The sequence below is a fragment of the Zalophus californianus genome, chromosome 3, assembly GCF_009762305.2.
Source record: "Zalophus californianus isolate mZalCal1 chromosome 3, mZalCal1.pri.v2, whole genome shotgun sequence".
Lineage (NCBI taxonomy): Eukaryota > Metazoa > Chordata > Mammalia > Carnivora > Otariidae > Zalophus > Zalophus californianus.
The window spans coordinates 10,321,295-10,343,542 of NC_045597.1; the positions used below are offsets into that span (position 1 = coordinate 10,321,295).

The window sequence follows — 22,248 nt, forward strand, 5'->3', positions numbered from 1 at the left end:
GTTCTGAGGCCATTTAAGCAAAACAACGACAACAAAAGGAGAAGTAGGAATACTTGAAATAAGAAATAAGATTGTAATGCTCAAAAGAATGATAACATCAAATTCAGTTGTCTTCCAAAATATGTGGTGATACCTTTCTTCCCTGCAAATTCAATATTGACAGCCAATCTAGAAAAAAAATGTCTTTTTATCTGTTTACCTGGCAAGGCCTTGCACATGTAAGGATGTAAATGAGCTTAAGAGACGAAAAAGACAGAGAAAGGCAGATGTTTGAAGGGGGTGTTTATTTACAGTTAGGATTTTCTGTGCATGCATATTTATTGACAGAGAAAGATGTTCACAAGATACTGAAAAAAAAACAGCTGGTTACAAGACAGTGTTTAAGCAGTCATTTAAACATAAATATATGCATGGAAAAATATATATGGGGAAGAAGATAGTAGATATACAACCCATATGCCATTGGAGAATAAGTGCCCCAGCTAAAGGACGAGAGGGAATATATTTGATTATTGCTCCATCTGCAGTGCTTTGCCCCGGGATGGGCACAATGTACTCACACAACAAATACTTTGCAAAAACAATAGAGTCTCTAGAAGTGGAGTTCCTGACGGTTTTCACCTTGTTCCTCATTTTGTCTTTATATTTTTTCTAATTATCCTGCATTGTTAGTGTAATGAAAATTAAAAAATAAAATTATTTTCTTTTCATTTAACTTAAGATGTAGGTATTTGAGGTCCAGGAAGGGAGTAGTCAGCTGTCCTGGCTTGTCGCATGACGCTTATCATGGCTGACAGCGCAGATACAGGTGCATGTTGGGAATCAGTCGTTCAATAAATACTCCTTGCCCAGGGAGGTAGTGCAGAGCTAGCAATAAGATAGTGAAAAAAATAAGAATACCATTAGGTGGAAGTTGAAGAATGAGTGTGCAGTAGTGAGAGGCTCTCCTTTAATTCATCAGTTGCTCCGTCGTTAATTAAACATGTTGTTTGCCTCTGTCAGGAGCACAGAGCATTGGAATCCTTGGAGGAAAGAGACCAAGTATGTTTTGTTAGTGCTAAATTCCTGTCACCTCACACAATGGTTGGGATCCTTTTTTTTTTTTTTTTGAATGCATTTTATGCAAGCATGAATGAATGAGAAACTTCTGCTAGCCATGAAGGCTGCCCTTCCAAAGACCTAACAGTAAAGCTGGAGGTGAGAAGTCCAAGGGATGGTATTGCACATTTTGTTTCCTTAGTTTCCTTTTAAAAACCCTGCATGGGTTCAGTTCGGGAGTACAAAGGACTGATGCGGGATTGGCAGCAGACCAGGAAGAGGACACAGCTGGAGTAAAGTTGCTGAAGTTGCTGAGAAAGATCGTAGGTGGGGTGATGGGACACTTAGCCAGGTCAAGTGGAGCGTGTGGGTTATGAGCATGGGCGCAAGTGCAGGTAAAACCGAGCGGGGCGGAGTGTCCTTACAACGTGAAGCTCAAGAAGGCAGGCGGGCTGCGAGCTCCGAATGCCTTTGCTGTTCCCTGCTGGGAATCCAGCGCATGTCACAGTGCCTGATACCGAAGCGGGTGTGCAGTCTTCCTCGTGTGAATGAATGAATGAACTAATGAACAAGAACCAAGGGGATAGACTGAGAGATTTTCTGGGTTCCAGGAGAGACCAGGTCAGTGTTTTGGGGAGTTGGTGTCTGATATACAGGACGGGACATATCAGAAAGCTTGATGTTTGTGGCAGTCCTGACCTGAATCCGTGGCCCAGCAAGAACGGGGCTAAAGCCAAAGGGGCCGTGCACATCAGCACAGAGAATCTTCTGCACATGTGAGGACCTGCACATGAGGACATGCCCTTCTGCACGTGTGAGGAGCTGCCCGTGAGGACCCGAAGAGCTCAGAGCAGTAGGATCTGGGAGTTGAGAGGAAAGGGGGAGGGTAATGCCGAACTGATATCCACCTGCCCTGTTGAGTTTCAGGTGGTGATGGTGTCGGTACGGCCTGCATCTGAGGGCAAAGCAGCAGCGTCGATGCACGACTCGGGAGCCAGACAGCAACAGATGGTGATGGAGACTCTTAAGAGCAGATGCTCGTTTAAGGCGTTAAGTACAGAGGGCAGACAGGGGGAGCAACAAGTAAAGGACATGCTGTAAACCATCATTTAGAAGATGGAAGTTTCAAAAGAGTTTCATGCAAGCCCAAGGGAGCTACAAGGAGAAGAGATGACCCACAGTGTTGCAAGCACTTCACAGTGACAGAAAACGGAATCTCTTCACTGCAGTTGGTCAAGAAAGAACTGGAATGTTCTAAGGAAAGAGTATGCCGATGGAAGTAAAAAGTTATCACAGGATGCGAAACTGGATTTTAACCATTTAAAAGGGAGCAATGAACCAAAATATCTTTTCTCTTGGAGTTGCCTTTAGCTGTTTCCAGGCAAAAGATTAATCAGTGAATGTATTGTAACCATGCAGCCTTTCCCCACTATTGAACTATTTAAATACCAACTACTTTTAATAAGGCTGAAAAAGCTACTGGAAGCCTTGCTTTTTAAATTTAGTGCACTGCCTTATGAAGGACACTTCTGTAAACAGAAAAAAAAAATATTGGGTTATAAATACATCATAGTGATAAGGCTAAGATACACAGAAGCAATTTCCTATCAAAATAATCAGCTTACCTAGGATACTTAAATATCCCTGCTGGTCTTTATCAGGGGAATAATAGGTTTGCTGGACTTAGTTATATTGATTCAGCTTGAATGAAGGTAAAATCATATTTCTGTGTAGAAAGGAAAATTTTTGTAATCAACTGCCTCAAATTAATTTTGAACTCTTCATATGTTTGTAGTTTGCCTTTATTTTACTACTTGGTTGCTTTACATAATATTTGGTATTATAAAATCAGTCAAGATTTCAGTGATTCAGGAGCTAGTGAGTTTTAATGTATATGTGGATTAACCAGGTTCCATGGGAGTCTGAACAGATGGTTTTCTTGGGCACTTTAATTTGGTGGCATTTTTGCAGTAGGTAAGATTAGGGTGAAAGTGTATGACAATATCATTCATCATGCACGGTTTTGTTGGGTAAAAAATTGCTAGCATAGAGATTAAAAAAAAATAATTCTGGGTGTCTACTTCTTTAGATAAACAAATCTGTAATCAAAAATCGGCTTTGCTTCAGATGGGATATTTATAATAAAAGGTGCATGGAATTCATATATGAAGGTATCACATTCATACATCAAAAATTTTTCGGACTGTAACTTACGGCCAGATCATAAGAGCAGTAAATGGTCATTCTTAAGTATCCACTGGCTTAGGGAAAAAGGTATTATGGCTGGTGGCCAGGTCTATAAAATTTTCTTGTGTCATTTTTAAACAACCTTGTACAACCACACTTTATTTCCTTTGTGTTGGGTAATCTTGAAGGGTTTCTAAAAGATTCTGTATCCTGTTTTTGGGTACATAGGAGACTGTCATTGAAAAAGCATCCCAAATTGAGGCCACCAGATGTTTCCCTCCATAGTAAATCAGAGAATAAGCATAATTTGAATATTCTGCATATATTTACATATCGATGTCAAGAGTCCCTAACTCCAATTATGTAAAATAAAATTAATTAGTGCAGCCTACTGCAAAGCCCATATTCAAATCCGATATTCAGGGCAAGATAGCCTGGAAATACCTAGCACATCTTAAAGCCAATTAGCTCGATTTCTTCTGGGAATAGGAGGGCTGGGCAAACATACCTACCTGGGCACATCAAGGAGAGCCCGGACATAGAAGGAGGCACTCAGACATAGAGAATCAAAGTCAAAGCTGATCTGTCCTGAGCTGCCGTGGTTTGTTCTCTTTCCCAGTGAAAATTGCAACTGCATTTATTTACAGATCCTGCAGACACATTCTTGTTTTTCTCGTGCTCCTGCGAGAACTGAGTGGTCCTCAGTGTCCTTTGGTTAGAGTTCCGCGTCTAGCCCCAAGGAGCAGCTGAGAGGACAGCCAGCGCACCTCCTGGTGGTAAAACCACTGCATTTTCCTGACTCGGCATTTCCACCGCTATGCGCAGCCTGGACCTTTCCTCTCCCTTTACTGGCCTTGCGCTATTCTGATCAGTCCTCAGCATCAGTTTGGTCCACTACACACGCTTAGGCTCTGTAGTCGAGGGAGCTTCTTCTGCATTTCAAGTTTGGGTGGGTAGCCTTGGTCGAGTTATTAACCACCCCGAGGCTGGAATTTCTCATGCGGGCGTGAAAAGATGAGATGTTTTCCTGTCTAGTGTCCGTTGTAAAGATTAAGTGAGATATCATTGCTAAGTGTCCAAAACATAGTATATACCCTCCAAAAAAACACTAGCTTTGCTCCTTTCCTTTGCGACTCAGTCCAGGTGTTCATCAAATAAGTCTGCCTGTGGACTCAGGGTAGCCAGGCACCGCCTACATTTGTGTCTCTTCTCTGTTCTATTGCACTTGTTTGCTATTTGTGTCCTGAGGGCCTGGCATACAATAGGCCCTCCTTCTGTGGCTGCTGCACTGTGGGAGGTGGTAGCAATGGCCAGACAGAGGTGACACTTAGAGCAAGATGTGGATGATCGGAATTGTGGAAATGTATGTACATGGCAAGCGGTTATCTCATCTCCCTCTTCGGTGTGATTTGGATTTACTTCAGGGTAACTGGAAGAACTGATGCAGTTCCAGCATTCATAAAACAACAACAACAACAACAAAAAAACACTTAGAGGAGGTTCTGCCCCATTCTGTCTGCCCCACGTCCTCTATGTCAAGGACAAAATTGGGAACTCCGTTTGAAACTATCATTGGAAATAGACGTTTGTGAGTGTCACATTAAATTAACCCGGGGGAAATCCTGGGAAAGATCTATTTCATGTGGATTGGTCACCTGTGCTCTGGCACAGACCAGCTTTAAGTGGAGACAGCTCTAGGCCTCAAAAAACGTCCTACTACTATGTGTATCTGAAAAGGCAAAGGCATTCTACCCCAGTTAATCTAGACTAGTGCTCTCCAAACGGGCATGCAGACTGTATATGAAGTGCACAAGATGATCTAAAAAAAAAACAACCTCAAGCTTGGATTAGTATTTTTATCTTACTCTTTTAAAGTTTCTTTTTGGATGCGTATATTATATACCATATAGTAGAACATGTGTCTAATTAACGAATGCATATGCATACACGGGGGACTCCGTTGTTGAAGGGATCAGGGTAAAGATGGTTTAGGTGACTAACAGAACTGTCTTTCTTCTTGCAGACTGCAGTTTTGTACTTGCTCACCAAAGCTAACTTCAGCATGCTCAAAAGGAAGCAGAGCTCCAGGGTGGAGGCCCAGCCGGTTACTGACTTTGGTCCCGATGAATCTCTGTCAGACAACGCTGACATACTCTGGATTAACAAGCCAGTAAGTTTCTTTTTTGAAGAAGGGAGAAGCGCATGCTGATACAAAGGAAATTTGATTCATATAATTCAAAAATCACGTACCTTTGGCTTTGAAATGACTGTTTGAGGTGCAGTAGAATATGGATGAGTCTCAGAGTCTGGAAGTGGAGAATAATTCAGATGAAATAAAGCGATGTCACGGGGAGTTAGTCACATAGGAAGGTCTGCTAGGTGGTCTGCTCCCACTTCTCCCCCTCTGTGCAAGCTGTCCTCAGAGTCACGCTATGCAGCGATAGTGCCCCTTCTCAGTCTGAGCCAAAGCTGGAGTCCCAGATGAGTCATCTCTTCTATCATACTTCCTTGACTATAGAGTTCTCAGCATGCATGAATGCGTGAGGTGATCATCAAATGTTTGGAATTAAAAGGTCGCCTTCAGAGTTGCAAGTGTTGAGTAAAAGTAAAGGTTAATGAGATAGTGGGTAGTGTCTCTGAAGAATTCCGTCACCTTCTCTGCCTAATGAAGCTGATGAGACCTTGAGGGGAACATTGGAGTAGCTCGTTTAGCAGCCAGAGGGTGGAACAGCATGTTCACGGCTCTTGGAAGCTCAGCCCAGCCACGGAGAGTAGGCTCTCCTTCCGTACGAACTCACAGCCGAGGCTGAAGCAAGGGAATGAACTGTTCCCCTGGAGCTGATTATCTTTCCTTTGACCGGGATAAAGGTCATCTGCCCGGGCTCCCTGCCCTTTCCAGTCTTCCCCATCTCATCTGCCCTCAAACTCCATGTCCAGCATGCTCAGATTTCCTCCTGCATTTCCATTTCTGCTCACATTGCCCTTCTGCTTTATAGTCACTGAAATATCTCCCTCACCTACATTTCAAATTAAAATGTGTTAGTTGTACAATGAGGACTTTTTCTATTCTGGCTCTAACTGCCCGGCAACTGTTCTTTCCTGGATCTGCACACTGGCCACTTGAGCCTCCTCGGCGTCTTCCTGCTCCTCCGAAATGTCCAGCCAGTTCACATTGCTTCCCTGCCCGGAGGCCTTTCCCAGCCTCTGATGAGTCAAGTCCTCCTGACCCATTAAAGGCTGGCTCAGATGTCAGCCCACCCCTGTTGGCCTCTGAACAGTTCCTCATTTGACCCTCTCCTCCACACACAGAACAAACCTCTTCTCTTTCCATTTATCCTATTTTACAATTGTATGTAAGTAAAAATGTATATTGCCTGTAAATATAAATGTATGTTATGCATACGAGACTGCTAAATAGTGGTGAGTTAGAAACGCGTTTAACATTTTTGTGGCCCCAGAGCCCCACAGAATTTCTTACGCATAGAAGGTCTGCCATTCATGATTAGAGAATTGAACAGGATGGAGAATAAAGCTTTCACTAACTTCTTAGTGCCCTTCACATATAAGGCTTTCTGAGAACCTCTGAGGAAGGTAGCATTATAGATGTAGCCTTGGAAGCACTAACTAAAAATGATTAATGCTTAATTAGGATTCTTTCTTTAAATTCAAAATAGATTTATTGTGGAAGAAACCCATCTTTTGAAGCTCTTTTGTGTAATTAGATCCTTTGTGTTGGAGATCCAGATGGGGCTAAATTTGCACACCGGTATTTATTGAAGGGTATCCAAATTGCATGAAAAGGACATCTTAAAATGAATTGAGTCATCAGTGACTTATATGATATAGAATTAATGGCCTTATGTCTTCATGCAAACATCATATTATTGTCAGATTAATATTATAACCCACTCACCAGCCTACAAATGTCTGAGTCTCCTCACAGTTCTGACAGTCTTTTCGATTTTTCATCATGGGTGCTTGCTAGTTTGCAGAGCTGAGAAGATTATCTACCATGAAACTGTGACATATTTTTCAGGGGGGGAGTATAATATTAAATGATTAACATGACTGCAGATATATCTAACATTGTCAATAAATAACACATTTAAATTATGTTTAAGAATTGTGTACTGATTAATTAGCTAGTAATATTAATTGTGTGGGGGTAGCATTCATAGCATTCAGAAGCAATGAATATTTTTTAGCTTAGGTGTTAGTTTTTATAATAAAATTTTATATGTAGATGATCCTGTTTATGCACACACGTGTATGTGCACACACGTGCATATACATGTTTATCTTTTTATTTCTACATCTTTATGTTGAAGTTGAGGAAAATCTTCAAACAGGATGTGCATTCCTAGAATTGCAGAAACTTACTTTTTGGAATTTTGGAAAAGCTACCAAGGCTAAATTTGTACAGAATGTTCTCTAAAATAGAGAGGAAAGTCCATTTATTATCTTTTGAAAATGTAGGATGTCAGATTTTGAAATATATCTTTTTATATGAGAATGTTACATTTAAGATACAAATGGAAAGAAAATCGGACACATACGAAGTGCTATGTATCAAGTCATTTTTAAAAACATTGGCAATCCAGGAGGATAGGCCACTGTGCTAGCTACCAGGGACGTTGCGTTAAGTAAAATATAAGTCTCCAATTCTAGGTGCTCATAGTATATAAAAAGTATAAAAGTGAGATATTGATCCATGTTTTAATGGGATCGGAATCTCCTTATGTTGTGGCCCAATTCCTTGGAAAGGTCAGAGCCATTGAAGTAGCCTGCCCAGGTTCACAGTGAGCGGTTGGCTCTCATTAACTGCAGGAGCACAGAAAAGTCTCTTAACCTTTCCTTCCTTTCAGCATGTGGAAATTAGGCTGCTTTCAGAATTAAATGATATAAAATATGTGCAAATATTTAGCACATTATATGCACTTAACAGACATGAGTTTCCTACTCTCCTCTATGTGGGTGAGATATTTTAATTTCGAGGTCATATTTTCCAAATAGTGTGGTTTATAACACAAGTTTAAGATCTCATTTTATGGTGTCAAATGATAACTTTGGACCAATTTTGCAGTGGGTCCACTCTTTGCTGCGCATCTGTGCCATCATCAGCGTCATTTCCGTCTGTATGAACACGCCCATGACCTTCGAACACTACCCTCCTCTTCAGTACGTGACGTTTACTCTGGATACTTTGCTGATGTTTCTCTACACAGCAGAGATGATAGCAAAAATGCACATCCGGGGTATTGTCAAGGTGAGTGTTCTAGAACCAAAATGGCTTGAACATCTAAGTTTAATAGTATTTTCAGATTAATTTCAATCAAACAAAACATCTCTTTATCCATACTGAAGCTTTTAAAAATAGGGCATAACTCCAGAGATTGGTGAAAATATGATGTCTAAGAACATTTAAAAAGTGAAATAAATTGTGTAAGACACAAAGCCTTGGTATATCCAGGAAGGAGAGAGATATTCAGACTACAGGCTTCATGGCCAGAATGGGGTCGATTATGCCACCTATGGGTGAACCCATGGCCTGGCACAGTGACTAGCCCAAGCGTGGCACCTGTGGATTTATGGGATGCCCAATAAATGTTACATGATAAAGTTACAATGTGACGATATTCAGGATGTTATTAACCTGAAATGTTCTGAAGATATAAGGGGTGAAAAGAAAGGGCATGAGGTGGAAAGCAGGAGTATAAGAAAAGCAAATGGCACCATTGGGAGACAAGAAATAAATAAAAGAAAAAGGAAAAGAACGAAAAAGCAAAGAAAGAAAAGTTCTGTCAGAGGATATTCCTTCTATATATTACTAACCTTCACACAGAGGATAAAAATAGGTAGATGATGCTGTCTCTCTGAAATATTTGAAATTATGCTATTTAGGGAGTAGAAGGACATAAGGGTCTGCAAATGACAGATTAGACTCAAATCCTAGCTCTTTCCTTTACTGGCTGTATCAGCATCTCCAGTTACATAATTTTGGTGGAAAAGGGTCTTATTTTATACTAGGATTTTAAGAATCTAATGAGATGATGCATAACATGAAATTACTTGTGGGTCAGTGCATCTCTTTATACATAATTCATTTTGTATTATTAAAAGAGAGGGGTCACAGTCAGTGCATTACTCTTTTTCATTTTTAACCTTTTGAAAACCTTTTTATTATGGAAAATTTTAAGTTTACACAAAAGTAGAGATTATAGTTGTCATGAATCCCTATAACTCAGTATCAACAGTTATCCATATTTGGCCAGTTCTTTTCATTTTAAAGCAAGTCTGAGAAATCAGGTCATTTCAGAAGTAACTCCTTATGCATTACTGACTGAGACACTTCCTTTTTAACATAACCATCATGCCATTATTGCATCTAGCAAAATTAACAATTTCTTAATGTATGCCAGTACCCAAGTCATAGACGTATTTCCCCAGTTGTCTCAAACATTTCCTTTTATAATAAGTTAGCTTCTTTGAATCACGACTCAAACAAGCTTCACAAAGTATATTTGTTATATTTTAAAATCTCATTTAAGTCTCTCTATGCCTTAAATCTCAACCCCACATATCCTGCAAAAAAAAAAAAAAAATTCTTGTCATCGATCCATTGGGAAAATGAGTCTTGTAGAACATTCTACATTCTAGATATGGCTAATTACTTCCTGGTGGTTCCATTTTTAGTTTCTATATATCCCATATTCCCTGAACCATTTTGACTTTGACCAGCAATGTACACAGGTGCCTCTTTCCCCAAGTGGTTGCCACAAAACAGTTTGTAAAACTTTTGGATATTTGCCAATCTGATGGGTGAGAAATGATAACTCGAAGTTTTAGTTTGAATTTTCCTTTTGAAAGTGAGGTTGAGCCTGATTGTATACAAAGACCATCTTCAAGTTGTTATTTTTCACTCAAGTTTTGGGTACTCTTTCTGTTGGTAATATTAGTCCTTTGTGATGTAAATTACATTTCCTTTTCCCCTTTTATGATTATCTTTGCTCGTGGTTATTCAGGCTACACACACTTCTTCCTATTCCAAATCATAGACTGTCTTTCCATTCTGTCAAGTCCACCTCTTGTGTCTTCCAGGAGTGTTTTATACTTCTCCTTATATGCATTTTGCACATTTTTTGTTATATTTATGCTTTGGTATGTTATTTCATCTTTTTGCTATCACTATGGGGTCTTATCTTCTACTAAGTATTCTAACTTGCTGTTATTCTTTAAATGAAGGCTGTTGATTTTTTATGTTAATATTATTTCCTGCCACTTTACTAAATTTACTAATTTCTTATATTTTTTATAGTAGTTTTTCCATTAATTCTTTTGGTATTTCCATATCATCATAGTATATAAAAATACAGATTTGTCTTTTTATTTCCAATTCGGATGTCTCTAGTTGCTTTCACTTATTTAATTGGGTCAGCTCAATTTTAAATAGTATTAGAGGCAGTGAACATCTTTTTTTAACCCCAGGCTTATTTAGAACATCTCTCATGTTTCCTCATTAAATAATTTGAAGGATTAGGGTTTGAAGTATGTATATTTTATCAGGTTAAGAGAACAAACATGTAATTCCAATGTTTGACTGTAATATCATGAATAGCTTTTAAATTTTGTTGAATGATTATTTTTCTTTTTAGCTCTTGTAATAGGGTAGATTTCCTAATATTGAACCATCCTTACATTCCTAGAAAAAACTGAGTGGGGTCATGACACAGTTTTATTCTGGTTTAATGTGCTATTTGATGATATTTGTTACTATTTTCCTCATTTTAATTTTGTCTAATCTTTGTCAGGTTTTGATATTAGATTTTCCATGTATGTGTGTATACTCCTGTGCTTTAAAATAGTCTGAATAATCTTTAAATTGTTTTAACTTTGTAAGTTTGGTACAAATCTCCTATGAAACCATCTGGTCCTAGTGCTTTTTTTTGGTGGGACTCCTATTTCTGTTTCTTCTATGGAAATTGTTCTGTTCAGACTTGCTTGGTCAATGGGATCTGTTTGGTGAAGTATACTTTCTTAGGAAATTATCCACTATTTAGTTTGTTTAATTTATTAACAGAAGATTGCATGCAATAATTTTCATTTTCTCTGTTTGATTTATATTTCCTCTGAATTTTGAGTTTTTTATTAGATTAGAGTTTCTTTTGGTTGGGTTGGATAGTATTGTTTATTTTGTTTTGTTTCATTTTGTTTTATCTTTTTTAAGATTGTATTCATTTATTTGAGAGAGAGAACATGAGTGGGGGTGTGAGGGGTGATGGGGCAGAGGGAGAGGGACAAGCTCAATCCCAGGACCCTGGGATCATGACCTGAGCCGAAGGCAGACCCTTAACTGACTGAGCCCCACAGGCGCCCCTCGTTTTGTTTTATATTAGCCAATTGGTTTACTTACCTTGTTGATTTTTAAAAAGAACTAGCTTATTCAAAAAAAAAAAAAAGAACTAGCTTATTCATTCATTCTAAATCAGTAATTTATGCTTTTAACTTTTTTTTTTTTTTGCTTTATTTGGTTTACTCCTTTTGGTCTATTTCTAGATGTTTGAAGGTGTTTCACATTTTCATTTCTTGAGATTCTTAACTATGTTACTTCATTGCTTCTGGTATAAATGTGGCTGTGAGAATGTTTTTTCCTTCTTTGTGATTTGATCTTTCTGTTAAATACTGAGTCTTCCCTTTTATTAGTGAACTCAGTAGATCTGTGAGAATGTGTCTTCTGTTGACTGTTAAGGGCATAGGTACATCACAGGATATTTATTTTATTCCATTCTGTCTTCAGGGTTTCTCTTATTTTCCAGTTACCCCAGATTATGTTTTGGTCATTTATTTCCATCATTTTCTTTATGTGTGTTTTTCCTTTTCTTTTTTCCCCCCATTTTTATCTTCTCTGTATTCTGTTTCCCTATTGTACTCCCCATGCTGTCTATTCTATCTTGTGTTCCTTTGAGTTTACTTCTCTTTCTAAAATGATTTTTTTTCATTTCTTTCTAATTCTGATTTTTTTCCTGAACACTTTCTGTCTTTTTTCACAGTCTCCTACTATTTAGACATCATTTCTGTACTTCCCTGTTTCCAGTTTTGTAGTACTTTTGTAGTATCTATTTTTCTTAATTTCTTTTGATCACTTTGTTATATTCTACTACAGTTTTTATCTGCTTTGTATGTTTATTCTTTGTGTGTCATATTTTTATACATTATTTGGTTCATTTATATATTTATATGGACTTGATCATATATATTGTAATATATATAATCAGAAGTATGATTATAATGTATTCATTAGGACTTGATCATAATCCTTTTGTTCTGTTATCTTTCTTGGTATTGCTCATTTCAAATGGGAGTTTCTCCTGCTTAATGGTAGAGTAGCTTCCATACATTATCGGTTTGAGGGCTCCTTCCCCTGTTGTTACCAGGACATATAAAATATGTAGCTTCTCTGTATAGCAACCGTCCCAGGTCTGAGCTCTGCCTCCTCTGGACTGCTGGTCCGCTTATCTAATCCTTGCTCTCTTTTGTCCCCCATGCCCCTGCCCTAGCCAATTTGGATTCTACTCCAAGAGTTTTTCTTTAGCTTTGGGTTCTGGTCTACCAGAAAAGCGTTTTTAATCAGGTCCACTTGGGAGATTAGGATGTTCTGTTACCTCTGATCTTTCTGCAGCCCCTTGGTGGGCATTTTGCTTTTGTTACTTATTTTTGTTTTGTTCTTTTATTTTGCATTCACCTGCCATTGATAGACTGCTGTGTTACATTTCTAAGAATGTTGCCATTTATTGTCAGGTTCATTTTCTGAGGCTCCCACTAAGTGTTTTGCTAGTATTTGTTAGTAGTTTTGGTGCTATGAAATTCTTGGATCAGCCAGAATTTCCCTGCATGCCTTCCCTCTACAACCTCCCCAAGCTAGGGTCTTGAGTGGGTGTTGATATTGTCAATAGTTTGGCGTTTATTTTGGAATACGTTGTCAGTTAGTTTTATTCAAGACTATGTGCATGGATATGTTTTTCTATGCTATCTCACTTGCTTTGTTTTCTTAGGAAATTTGGGAGATTCGAAAAAACTGCCATCATGATCTTACCCAAATTGAAGTCAACTGCTTAACCTTTATAGTAGTTTATTTAGCATATACTTTGTGTTAGACACAACTGCCTACTGTATGGCAAAAGAGACAAATCCTGTTGGTTTTTTTTTTTTTTTAAAGGAAGTGGTGGGTGGTCTCCTGGGTATATTGAGTGAATGAGGCACCGGAAGATCAAGCTTAAAATGTATACTCCAGGGAGCTCTGCACTTGGGGCAGCAGTGACCTGAGCTCAGGTCAGACTTGGGGACAGTCTGGTCCACACACCACCACTGCTGACACTGAACATTGCCCCAGGTTCTCTCTGTCTTTGTCCTCAGAAGTCAATGTTCACAGTTCTGAGAGTGAATATCTGATTGGCCAGGTTACATTAGGATCTAGAGGAGAAGCCATGGGGGAAATGCAGTTGGTACACCTGATAGTGAAGAGATAAAGAACAAGAGTGAGGCTGGGAGCTTGTTTACAGATACATTTTATTAATTCCCAGAGCATGGCTCTCAAAGAGTTTGTTATCGTCTGACTTCTCTCTTCTGATTTCATTGTCATAGTGGCCTTTAAAAGAAATAAACTCGAAAGAGCTCACAAGTACTTTGGAGTTTGTATTAGTTTCCTACTTCTTGCATAACTAATGAAAACGATCTTGGTGGCTTAAAACAACAGAAATTTATTGTCTCACAGTTCTGGAGGCCACAAGTCCAAAACCAGAATGTCACCAGGGCCATGATCTTTCTGAAGATTCTAGGGGAAACCCCTCCTTGCTCTTCCTCACTTTGGGTGGCCCTGGGTTGTTTTTGACATTCCTTAGCTTATAGGGGCGTTGCTCCAATTTTTGCTTCTATCTTCATGTGGACTTCTTCCTTCCATGTGCCTCTGAGTGTCTTCTCTTCTTCTTTTAAGGACACTAGTCATTGGATTTAGGGCTCACCCTAATTCAGTAGGACCTCATCTTAACTAATTACATCGTTGAAAGACCTTATTTCCATATAAGGTCACATTCTCAGGTTCTGAGTGGGCATGGATTTGGGGGGCATACTGTTGAACTCCCTGAAGAATTAGCTTCAGCTAGCCACTGGGCCAGCCAGCTGCTTGCTATTGTCAGATATTGTAAAAAGCTTTGAAAAAAGCTTTCTGAAGTTTGTGCAATAACTCACAGAAAATTGGGGTAGAAATACAAAGGAGAAATTCAATTCAGTATAGGAATTGAACTTCAAGGGAACCATCAAAGCTGTAGCAATCCTAATGCATTTACCAAGAAACCGGTAAGCTCAGAGAATCACCAAGAGCCTATTGTGGGTACAGTAAGCGTGGGCCGCAGGAAAGCCAGCATGGCTGTAATACGGGATCCACAGCCCATGAGGAAGAGCTGTTGGCTTATGGGAGCAGTGGGCACCTGCCATGCCTCACCCAGTGGGTTTCAGTGTGATTTGAAGATCGTCTGGGTCTTTCACAAAGTTGGTAGGCCAGATATTCTGAGCATTGGGCTTAGATATGTTGAGATGCCCAAAATTGGAAGCTAAACCAGGAGGTCAATTTGGGGGAAAGGTGGTCTTGTGAGAGTGCTGGAGGTATCCTTTATGCCACTGTAATTTCACTCCTAGTACAGCCTAGCCCTGTTTTGAATTCTGTGATTCCCCAGAGGGCCGTGGATGACCCTGGCACTCGTGTATGTTGGTCGTTCAAACAATGGCAATCTGTGAATATTTTTGGGGATTCAAATCATCATGTATTGGTTTCTTTGAGATTCCAACTTGAAGGAACAAAAGCAGGACATTTCCTAGAAAAAAAGTTTTGTTTCTGAAGTTATTTAATAAATTAAGACTTGGATTTCACAGCATGAAAACAACAGTAGACTTCTCAGTGTCGCAGTCTGATGATAAAAAGAAGAGAGGTGGACTTAGTATATTCATGCCAAGTGAACCGAGCACCGAATGAACAGAGGTTTTAATAGTTCAAATATTAAAAGTCAAAGCAATCATTAGATAAGAAAATATTTGATTTATGACCAGGTTGTTTTCAAAACCCTTTTAGTGAGTCATGCCCAGTATTTTCTGACTTCCATCAATATTTGGATGATGAGCTGTTGACTAAAATTAAAAGTGTTGCTTCAATTTTCAATCTGTAAGAATTGAAAACTGAAAATGAACATCAAACACAGTCTTTCTGTTTCTCATGTAGGAATACTTGGATTAAACACAAATATAACACAGATTATAATAATACTGCCTTGCTAACCTTATCTGGAAGTAATCATTACAGCCTCATATCTCATTAAAACTGGTATTCAGTGTTTAAATGCTAGCTGAGATTTGGGTACAGGAAGTCTGATTATCCTGAACCAAGCTTTACATTTATCATCTCACTGTATTCTCACCCTTGAGGTCCCACTGCCCAAAGTCATGAGTTTATTCTCATTTTTGTAACATAAATTTCTGCAGACATGCATGTTATGACAGACACAGACCAAAGAGTATGTTGGATTTGAGATTACATTCTTGTATTTAAAACTTAACTTACTTTCCTTTGAGGATATGTACTTAGAAGTGGGATTTCAGGATTAGAAGGCAGTTCTGTTTTTAATTTTTTTAGGAACCTCCGTAATGTTTTTTTTACAATGTCTGGACCAATTTACATTCCCCGCAACAGTGCACAAGGGTTGCCTTTTCTCCACAGCCTCCTCAACACTTGTTATCTGTTGTCTTTTTGATAAATCCTAACATGTATGAAGTGATACTGTGGTTTTGATTTTCATTTTCCTGATTGTTAGTGAAGTTGAGCACCCTTTCATACACCTGTTGGCCATCTGTATATGTCTTTCTTAGAGAAATGTCTCTTCGGGTCCTTTGCCCTTTTAAAATAAGGTTATTTGTTTGTTTGTTTGTTTTTGCTATTGAGTTGAAAACATATGTCAACAACTAAGTTGTACACCTTAAATATATACAATTTAAAATTTTGGATCATATACTAAAGCTGGAAACAAATCTTAAACTTTTCATAAAGTCTTAGTTTTAGCAAAATATCATCTGTTATGGTACATTTGTGTCATTAATTTAATTTTTACTGACTCCATATTTTTGTTTTATGAATTTTCTTTGGTTTACAGTTGCATGAGAAAAATGTAGGTATTTAAGTTACTCCATAATAAAATACATCAGCCTATATAGGGGCTATATGATCATTTTCTAGAGGACCTCATGTTACTCAAGTTTGAATTACTATGCTCTCATCAGTTAACCCTACTATATATTTTTAAACTTTTATTAAGCACCTGTCTTTCAAAAAGCGTGTTTTTTCATAAAATATTTCCCTACTTTTTCTACCTTAATTCATTTTCCAGTAGCACTACAGTTACCTCTTACTCAATTTTTTAGTGTCTTTACCCAGAAAATTTGCAAATATGTGCTGTGTTTGTTCACTTATAGGACTTATGCTTGTGTTCTTCCCATACATATATAGGGTCATTATGAATATATATGTGCATATCATGTTCTATTTTAAGCATCAGGTGATGCTTTTATTAATAAGCTTTCACATTGTTTGTAACAGAGCTGAATGAATATTTTGGTTGGAAATCATATATGTACTGATTTCCAACCAACATATTTCTGAGGAACAGTCAGGTTTAGTTATTAAGTGAGTAACACCAGTATGTCATATGACTTCTGTTGGAAGACTATGTGTGTGTCGATGTACACATATGTCAGAGATTTGGGGAATGCTGGTCTTTTATTTTTGAAAGAGTGTTTTCCATGCATAAAACTATATTAATCCATATAAAATGTTTATAGAAGCAAACCAGCGTATTGTTGCTCCTCATCATATGCAATGTTCTAAAATCATACCTAGCCTGGTTTAGCAACATTATGGTACATCTGAAATTCATACCTAATGCTTAAGGTAAGGTGATCTAATAATACCTAGTTTATAGAAGTATCTACAACAAACCAAACCGAGAAATTTTATTTTTCAAGACAAAAGTACTGCAGCCATGGCTTTCCAGTATTGCCCACTAATTTTATTGACTGAGTGTTTTGCCTAATATATTAAAGTATGCATAAATATAAATTTAAAGTGCTAAAATTTTAAGATACTGAAGATATAAGTATAATACAAATATAAGAGGGAGTTATGTTCTCAAACCCAAGTACAGTTTCCAAGTTTCCCTTTAATCATTCAGCAAACATTGATTGGAACACTTATTATACTGAGCTCACCACTGCCCTAGGAGAAGAGACAAACAGCAGAGCCCCTGTCCTCAGAGTACGTCTGGGCCACTTTATGGATTAGACTTGTAAAGCATATATAAGCGTTCCTCATTTTCTGCGCCTGATCTGTTCCTGCAAATATATTTCAGCATATTTTCAGAAAACTGGGACCTATATTCCATCAATTTAAACGGGAAAATTAATAATGCATTATAGAAACCAAACCAACTTCTCCAGATATCACTAAATCACTCTCTAACACTAGATAACAATCTACCTGTACCTTTCTGTATAATAAACAGCATTTAAAACACCTGTCTCATCTCTTGGGGCGCCTGGGTGGCTCAGGCGGTTAAGCGTCTGCTTTCGGCTCAGGTCATGATCTCAGGGTCCTGGGATGGAGTCCCCATCGGGCTCCTTGCTCAACGCAGAGCCTGCTTCTCCCTCTCTCTCTGCCTGCCGCTCTACCTACTTGTGCTCTCTCTCTCTCTCTGTCAAATAAATAATTAAAATCTTAAAATCAAAACAAAACACCTATGTCTCAATTATTTGTCCTTACAAATTCAGGAGTGGGTGTTTTTCATGCACCAAACAAAATCGGGAGCACGTGCTCTTATGTAAATAAGCAAAGAAATAATATGTGAAAGGACTGTCTAGCACGTTTGAATCTATGAGGTCATCAGTGGTAAGATGAGGCATCACTTTACAGTCCTTAGGAAAGAAAAAGTGCTACTAATTACACTTGGATTGTAAGATGGAAGGTTGTAATTGGTGCACTGATTACAAGATACATCCTAAATTTAGAAATGTTAAACTGTGTTGGGGTGGGGTGGGGGGATAGTATGTCTTAAAATTGATGAAATAAGGTCAGATGACCTGAGTTGGTAGACTCCAGTCTTAGGTACCGTGAACAGCTAACCTTCTCAGGGAAGAGAGGGAAAAGGAAGATTGTGATGTGCCTGACACTTACCTCTTGTTAAGTAGATGATTGATGCCAGCACAAGATTTAGCTCAAAAGAACAACAGAGTTATACATGCATTGCACACCGTATCTTCTTGGCAGGATTTACGGGCAGCTTCAGTGTTGCCACTAACACACATGCAGATTCATTATAGTGGTTCTTCTAGTTACATAGTGATTTGGGGGTAAATATTTTCGCAAATATAAATGGCGAATTATTTGTAATGTGAGAATTCAGATTGTGAGAGATATACCTTCGTTGTTTGTGCAAATGCTGTAACGGTATTCTGTAAAAGGTACGGGGGAAGGAGGGCACAAGAAATAGTGAAAAGTCTTCTCGGGGATATCAGAGAAGTCTTGAAGAAAGAGGGAGAGGAAGCCAGTGTCCCGAAGGATGAGTAAGTGCGGTCTATGGCAGGAGTGTTGGGGGATGGAAGTAAAGGATTTTACAGGGGGAGAAAAAGAATACTTGGAGTCCCAAAGGCCTGGAATAGCGTGGTGCTTTGGTGAGCTCTAGGTAGTGAGAAGCAGCACAGGGGGATGCAGAGGATTCTGTGAAGGTAGCCAGCAGCACGGTGGAGGGTCGTGCATGCCCTGTGAGGAGCTCAGACTTAATTCTGTGCTCAGTAAAGGTGCAGGGGGGATTCAGATCTGAGAGCGACATGATCTGCTTTGGATTCGAGAAGTTCACTCTGGAGGTGATGTGCTCGGTGCACTGCAGGAGAAACTGAGGCAGGAAGTCCTTCTGGCAAGAACTGTCTTCAAAAATTTTTGTTAGAGACATGTTTTATCTTAAGGATTTCACATCTTTTATAATGTTCCCCGTGCTTGAAGTTATCTGCCAATTCATTCCCATTCCCTAATAATTTGTTCCTAATTGCTTTCCCGTTAATTCCTATTCTGAGAAGCGTTCTAGCTCACCAGATCCCTGGAGGCAAAAATAAACCATTTGGGTGATAGATGTTTGTGTTGTTGTAAAGCGTCCCATGTGTCGCAGACTGCGAAATCTGCAGACAATTCTCAGTTGTCTATTTGTCATCTGGCAATAAACCCCGGTGAAGGTAACATGCATACTCTGAGCAGTGTTGAAGTGATAAATAATAATGCTAAGACACAGTGACAGATGGGCCCTGGGAACTGGGAACAATAAATCATGGGCTCGGGAAACTATACCAGTGCATATCATTTTGGAACTGCAAACTGTATCCCTATAAATGTCTTCAGATGAATGTGTTTGGTTCCTCTGCCTATTAAACACTTGCATGGTGATGTAAGTGACTCTCTCATCCTGCATAACTGATTGGCAGCCTCTGAGTGTCTACCTTTGTAAAAATTGACAAACAGCTCTTGAATAACTCCTCAGCCACCAGAATGCTGCTGATTTGTGCTTATAGCTCCAGCATTCTCTGCTCTCCATTTTTGTTGATGGAACAAGCAAATTAAAACCTTTCTGTCATATTTGAGGTATTAAAATTTCTTGAGAAGCATGCATATTAGGCCCTGGTTACATATTTTGGAAGTAGGGAAAAGGAGCAGCTCATCATTTGCAAATATTATATATGGGTATGAATACAGTAGGATTTTAAAAGGATCTGGACATACTTCACCAGTTGTGAGTTAAAGTCTTTGACACACCAGAAAGAGAATTTGGTAAATGTGTCAAACACAAAATGTATTATGAGATTATATTTCAAAGCGCCAGATTCAAAGTCTGTCTTTTATTTCTTTCAAATTATTTTAGACTTATGAAGCCTTAGTGATTATCAGTAATGAATAACATGATATACATTTCAGTTCAGTCATGTTTACAATTACATTATAGTGCACAAATCATACTCACCTTGACCCGATTCCTGTTTGCATGGCATGTAGCTTTGTTTAGTCAAACTGTATGAATCCAGGAAATATCCCAAAGTTATTATTTTCACCTGTGGTCTTTCGTGATCATATAGGAAAAAAGTCTTAACTTGAAGATATTACCTTGAAAGGTAATAATACATCTTTCTCTCTTTGCCTGGGGTCAAAGAATCATTTCTTTTAAGGAACAATACTAATTTCAACGAATGGATGCGTGAATGGATGCATTCATGAGGCATATGAATGGACTTCTCACTACATGCATTGTAATTTGCAGAAACTCTCTGAGATACTGTACATGTGCTTATCTAATTCATTCATTTAATATCTGCTGAATGTCATGCTCTGTGCTAGGTGGCTGAAATTGTCTAGTCTCAAGGTGTTACTAATCTTCAGAAAAGACTCAAATATTTACAGCAGGGATAGACTATTTTTTAATGCAACACCAGAGAGTAGGTTTAGAGAAGGTTTGAATGGGAAACCCAAACCTCACAACTGGAACTGATAAACAGGAGGGAGTAAACTGTAATTCATTCAACAACCAGGTGGAGATTACAAAGGACGATTCTGTAAGTTACACAATATGAACATGTTTTTAATACCCATGAGCTGAGTTTGCTGCTTGTTGCATTATGTGTGAGCTAAAGCATTTATCAGGATAGGCTATGGTCAAATCAGAGTCTGGAGAGAAAAGTTGGCACAGACTTGGGAGAATTTTTCAGGAAGACAGAACAGCATGAAGAATAATGAACACGGAGCCTGCGTGGCTCAGTCGGTTAAGCATCCAACTCTTGCCTTGGGCTCAGGTCTTGATCTCAGAGTGGTGAGATCAGGCCCCACGTCGGACTCGTGGCTTAGCATGGAGTCTGCTTCTCCCTCTCCCTCTGTTCCTCTCCCTGCTTTCTCCCTCTCTCTCTCTCTCTTTCTCATAAATAAATAAAATCTTAAAAAAAAAAATGAACACTAAAAAGCAAAACTTGAAAAATAAAGGGCGGGGGACATCTGAGTGTTACTGGTCTTTGTGTCGCAGCTCACGGCACCACTGCTTATTAAAGGTTTTTATAAATATTAGATGCCTCTTGGGAACATGAGCCAAAAAGTAATATATAAAACTTGTCCCAGTGGCTTATTTCACATGTATTATCAGGAAAGTCAAAAGAAGCCAGTTCTAATTGACCATTACATACCATCTAGTGTGTGGTGGTCTTGTTGGCAACAGGTAAATGCCACTATGAATTGCTGGAAAGTCTAAAGCAGAGCACATTCCAAACAATGCAACTGAAATGACTTCCTAATTCAGAAATAGTTTTCTATGTTATGTAGTGGAAGTTTTGCTAAGCTAGTTTTCATACTGGGAGCTCATTTGAGTTAGACTATGTTTGCATACTTTTGTTTTATTTGTGAGCCCCACCAGGGCTTCTAAAGTGATTTTAAATAAGCCATCCTTTTATATAGTTGAGAATATACTTTAGGTCATCATGGCAACATCAATTTCCTTAGCAAACAAATTTATAAAGTAAATAAGAATCAAAAATTCAGCCACCTCTGGTTTTATAGCTTTATATTCTAAATTTGTGGGGCCCCAGTTTTTCAAAATTGACTTTATTTGTGCCAACTTAAAAGCAAAAAAACTTCAGTTTTGATAAAGCTAGAATGTTCATCTTTTTAAAAATTTCATTTTGAAAATCTATTTAAAAAAATAAAACACATGAACATTAGTCAAAGACATGTATGAGTATAATGTGAATAGCATGTTTCTCTTCCCTCCCTGGACCCTTGCCACTCAGGTACCCTTCCCGAGAAATATCACTGTTTATTCTCACTTTTACATTTTAAATAATCCTAAATATGATGAGATCTCATCTCGTATCTTATTGAATATAATTTGTTGCTAAAGCAAGTTATGAGCAACA

The 22,248-nt window shown here is 38.5% G+C and overlaps 1 protein-coding gene across 5 annotated transcripts in view; it reads left to right on the plus strand.

Moving 5' to 3' along the window:
* The window catches only part of NALCN (sodium leak channel, non-selective), a 308,843-nt gene that overhangs the window by 11,480 nt on the left and 275,115 nt on the right, over positions 1 to 22,248 (plus strand). For all 5 annotated transcript variants that reach the window (XM_027590539.2, XM_027590535.2, XM_027590538.2 and 2 more), the window contains exons 2-3: positions 5,249 to 5,395; positions 8,309 to 8,491. In XM_027590539.2, the coding sequence (XP_027446340.2) occupies positions 5,249 to 5,395; positions 8,309 to 8,491 (330 nt within the window). The remainder of the gene's footprint in view (positions 1 to 5,248; positions 5,396 to 8,308; positions 8,492 to 22,248) is intronic.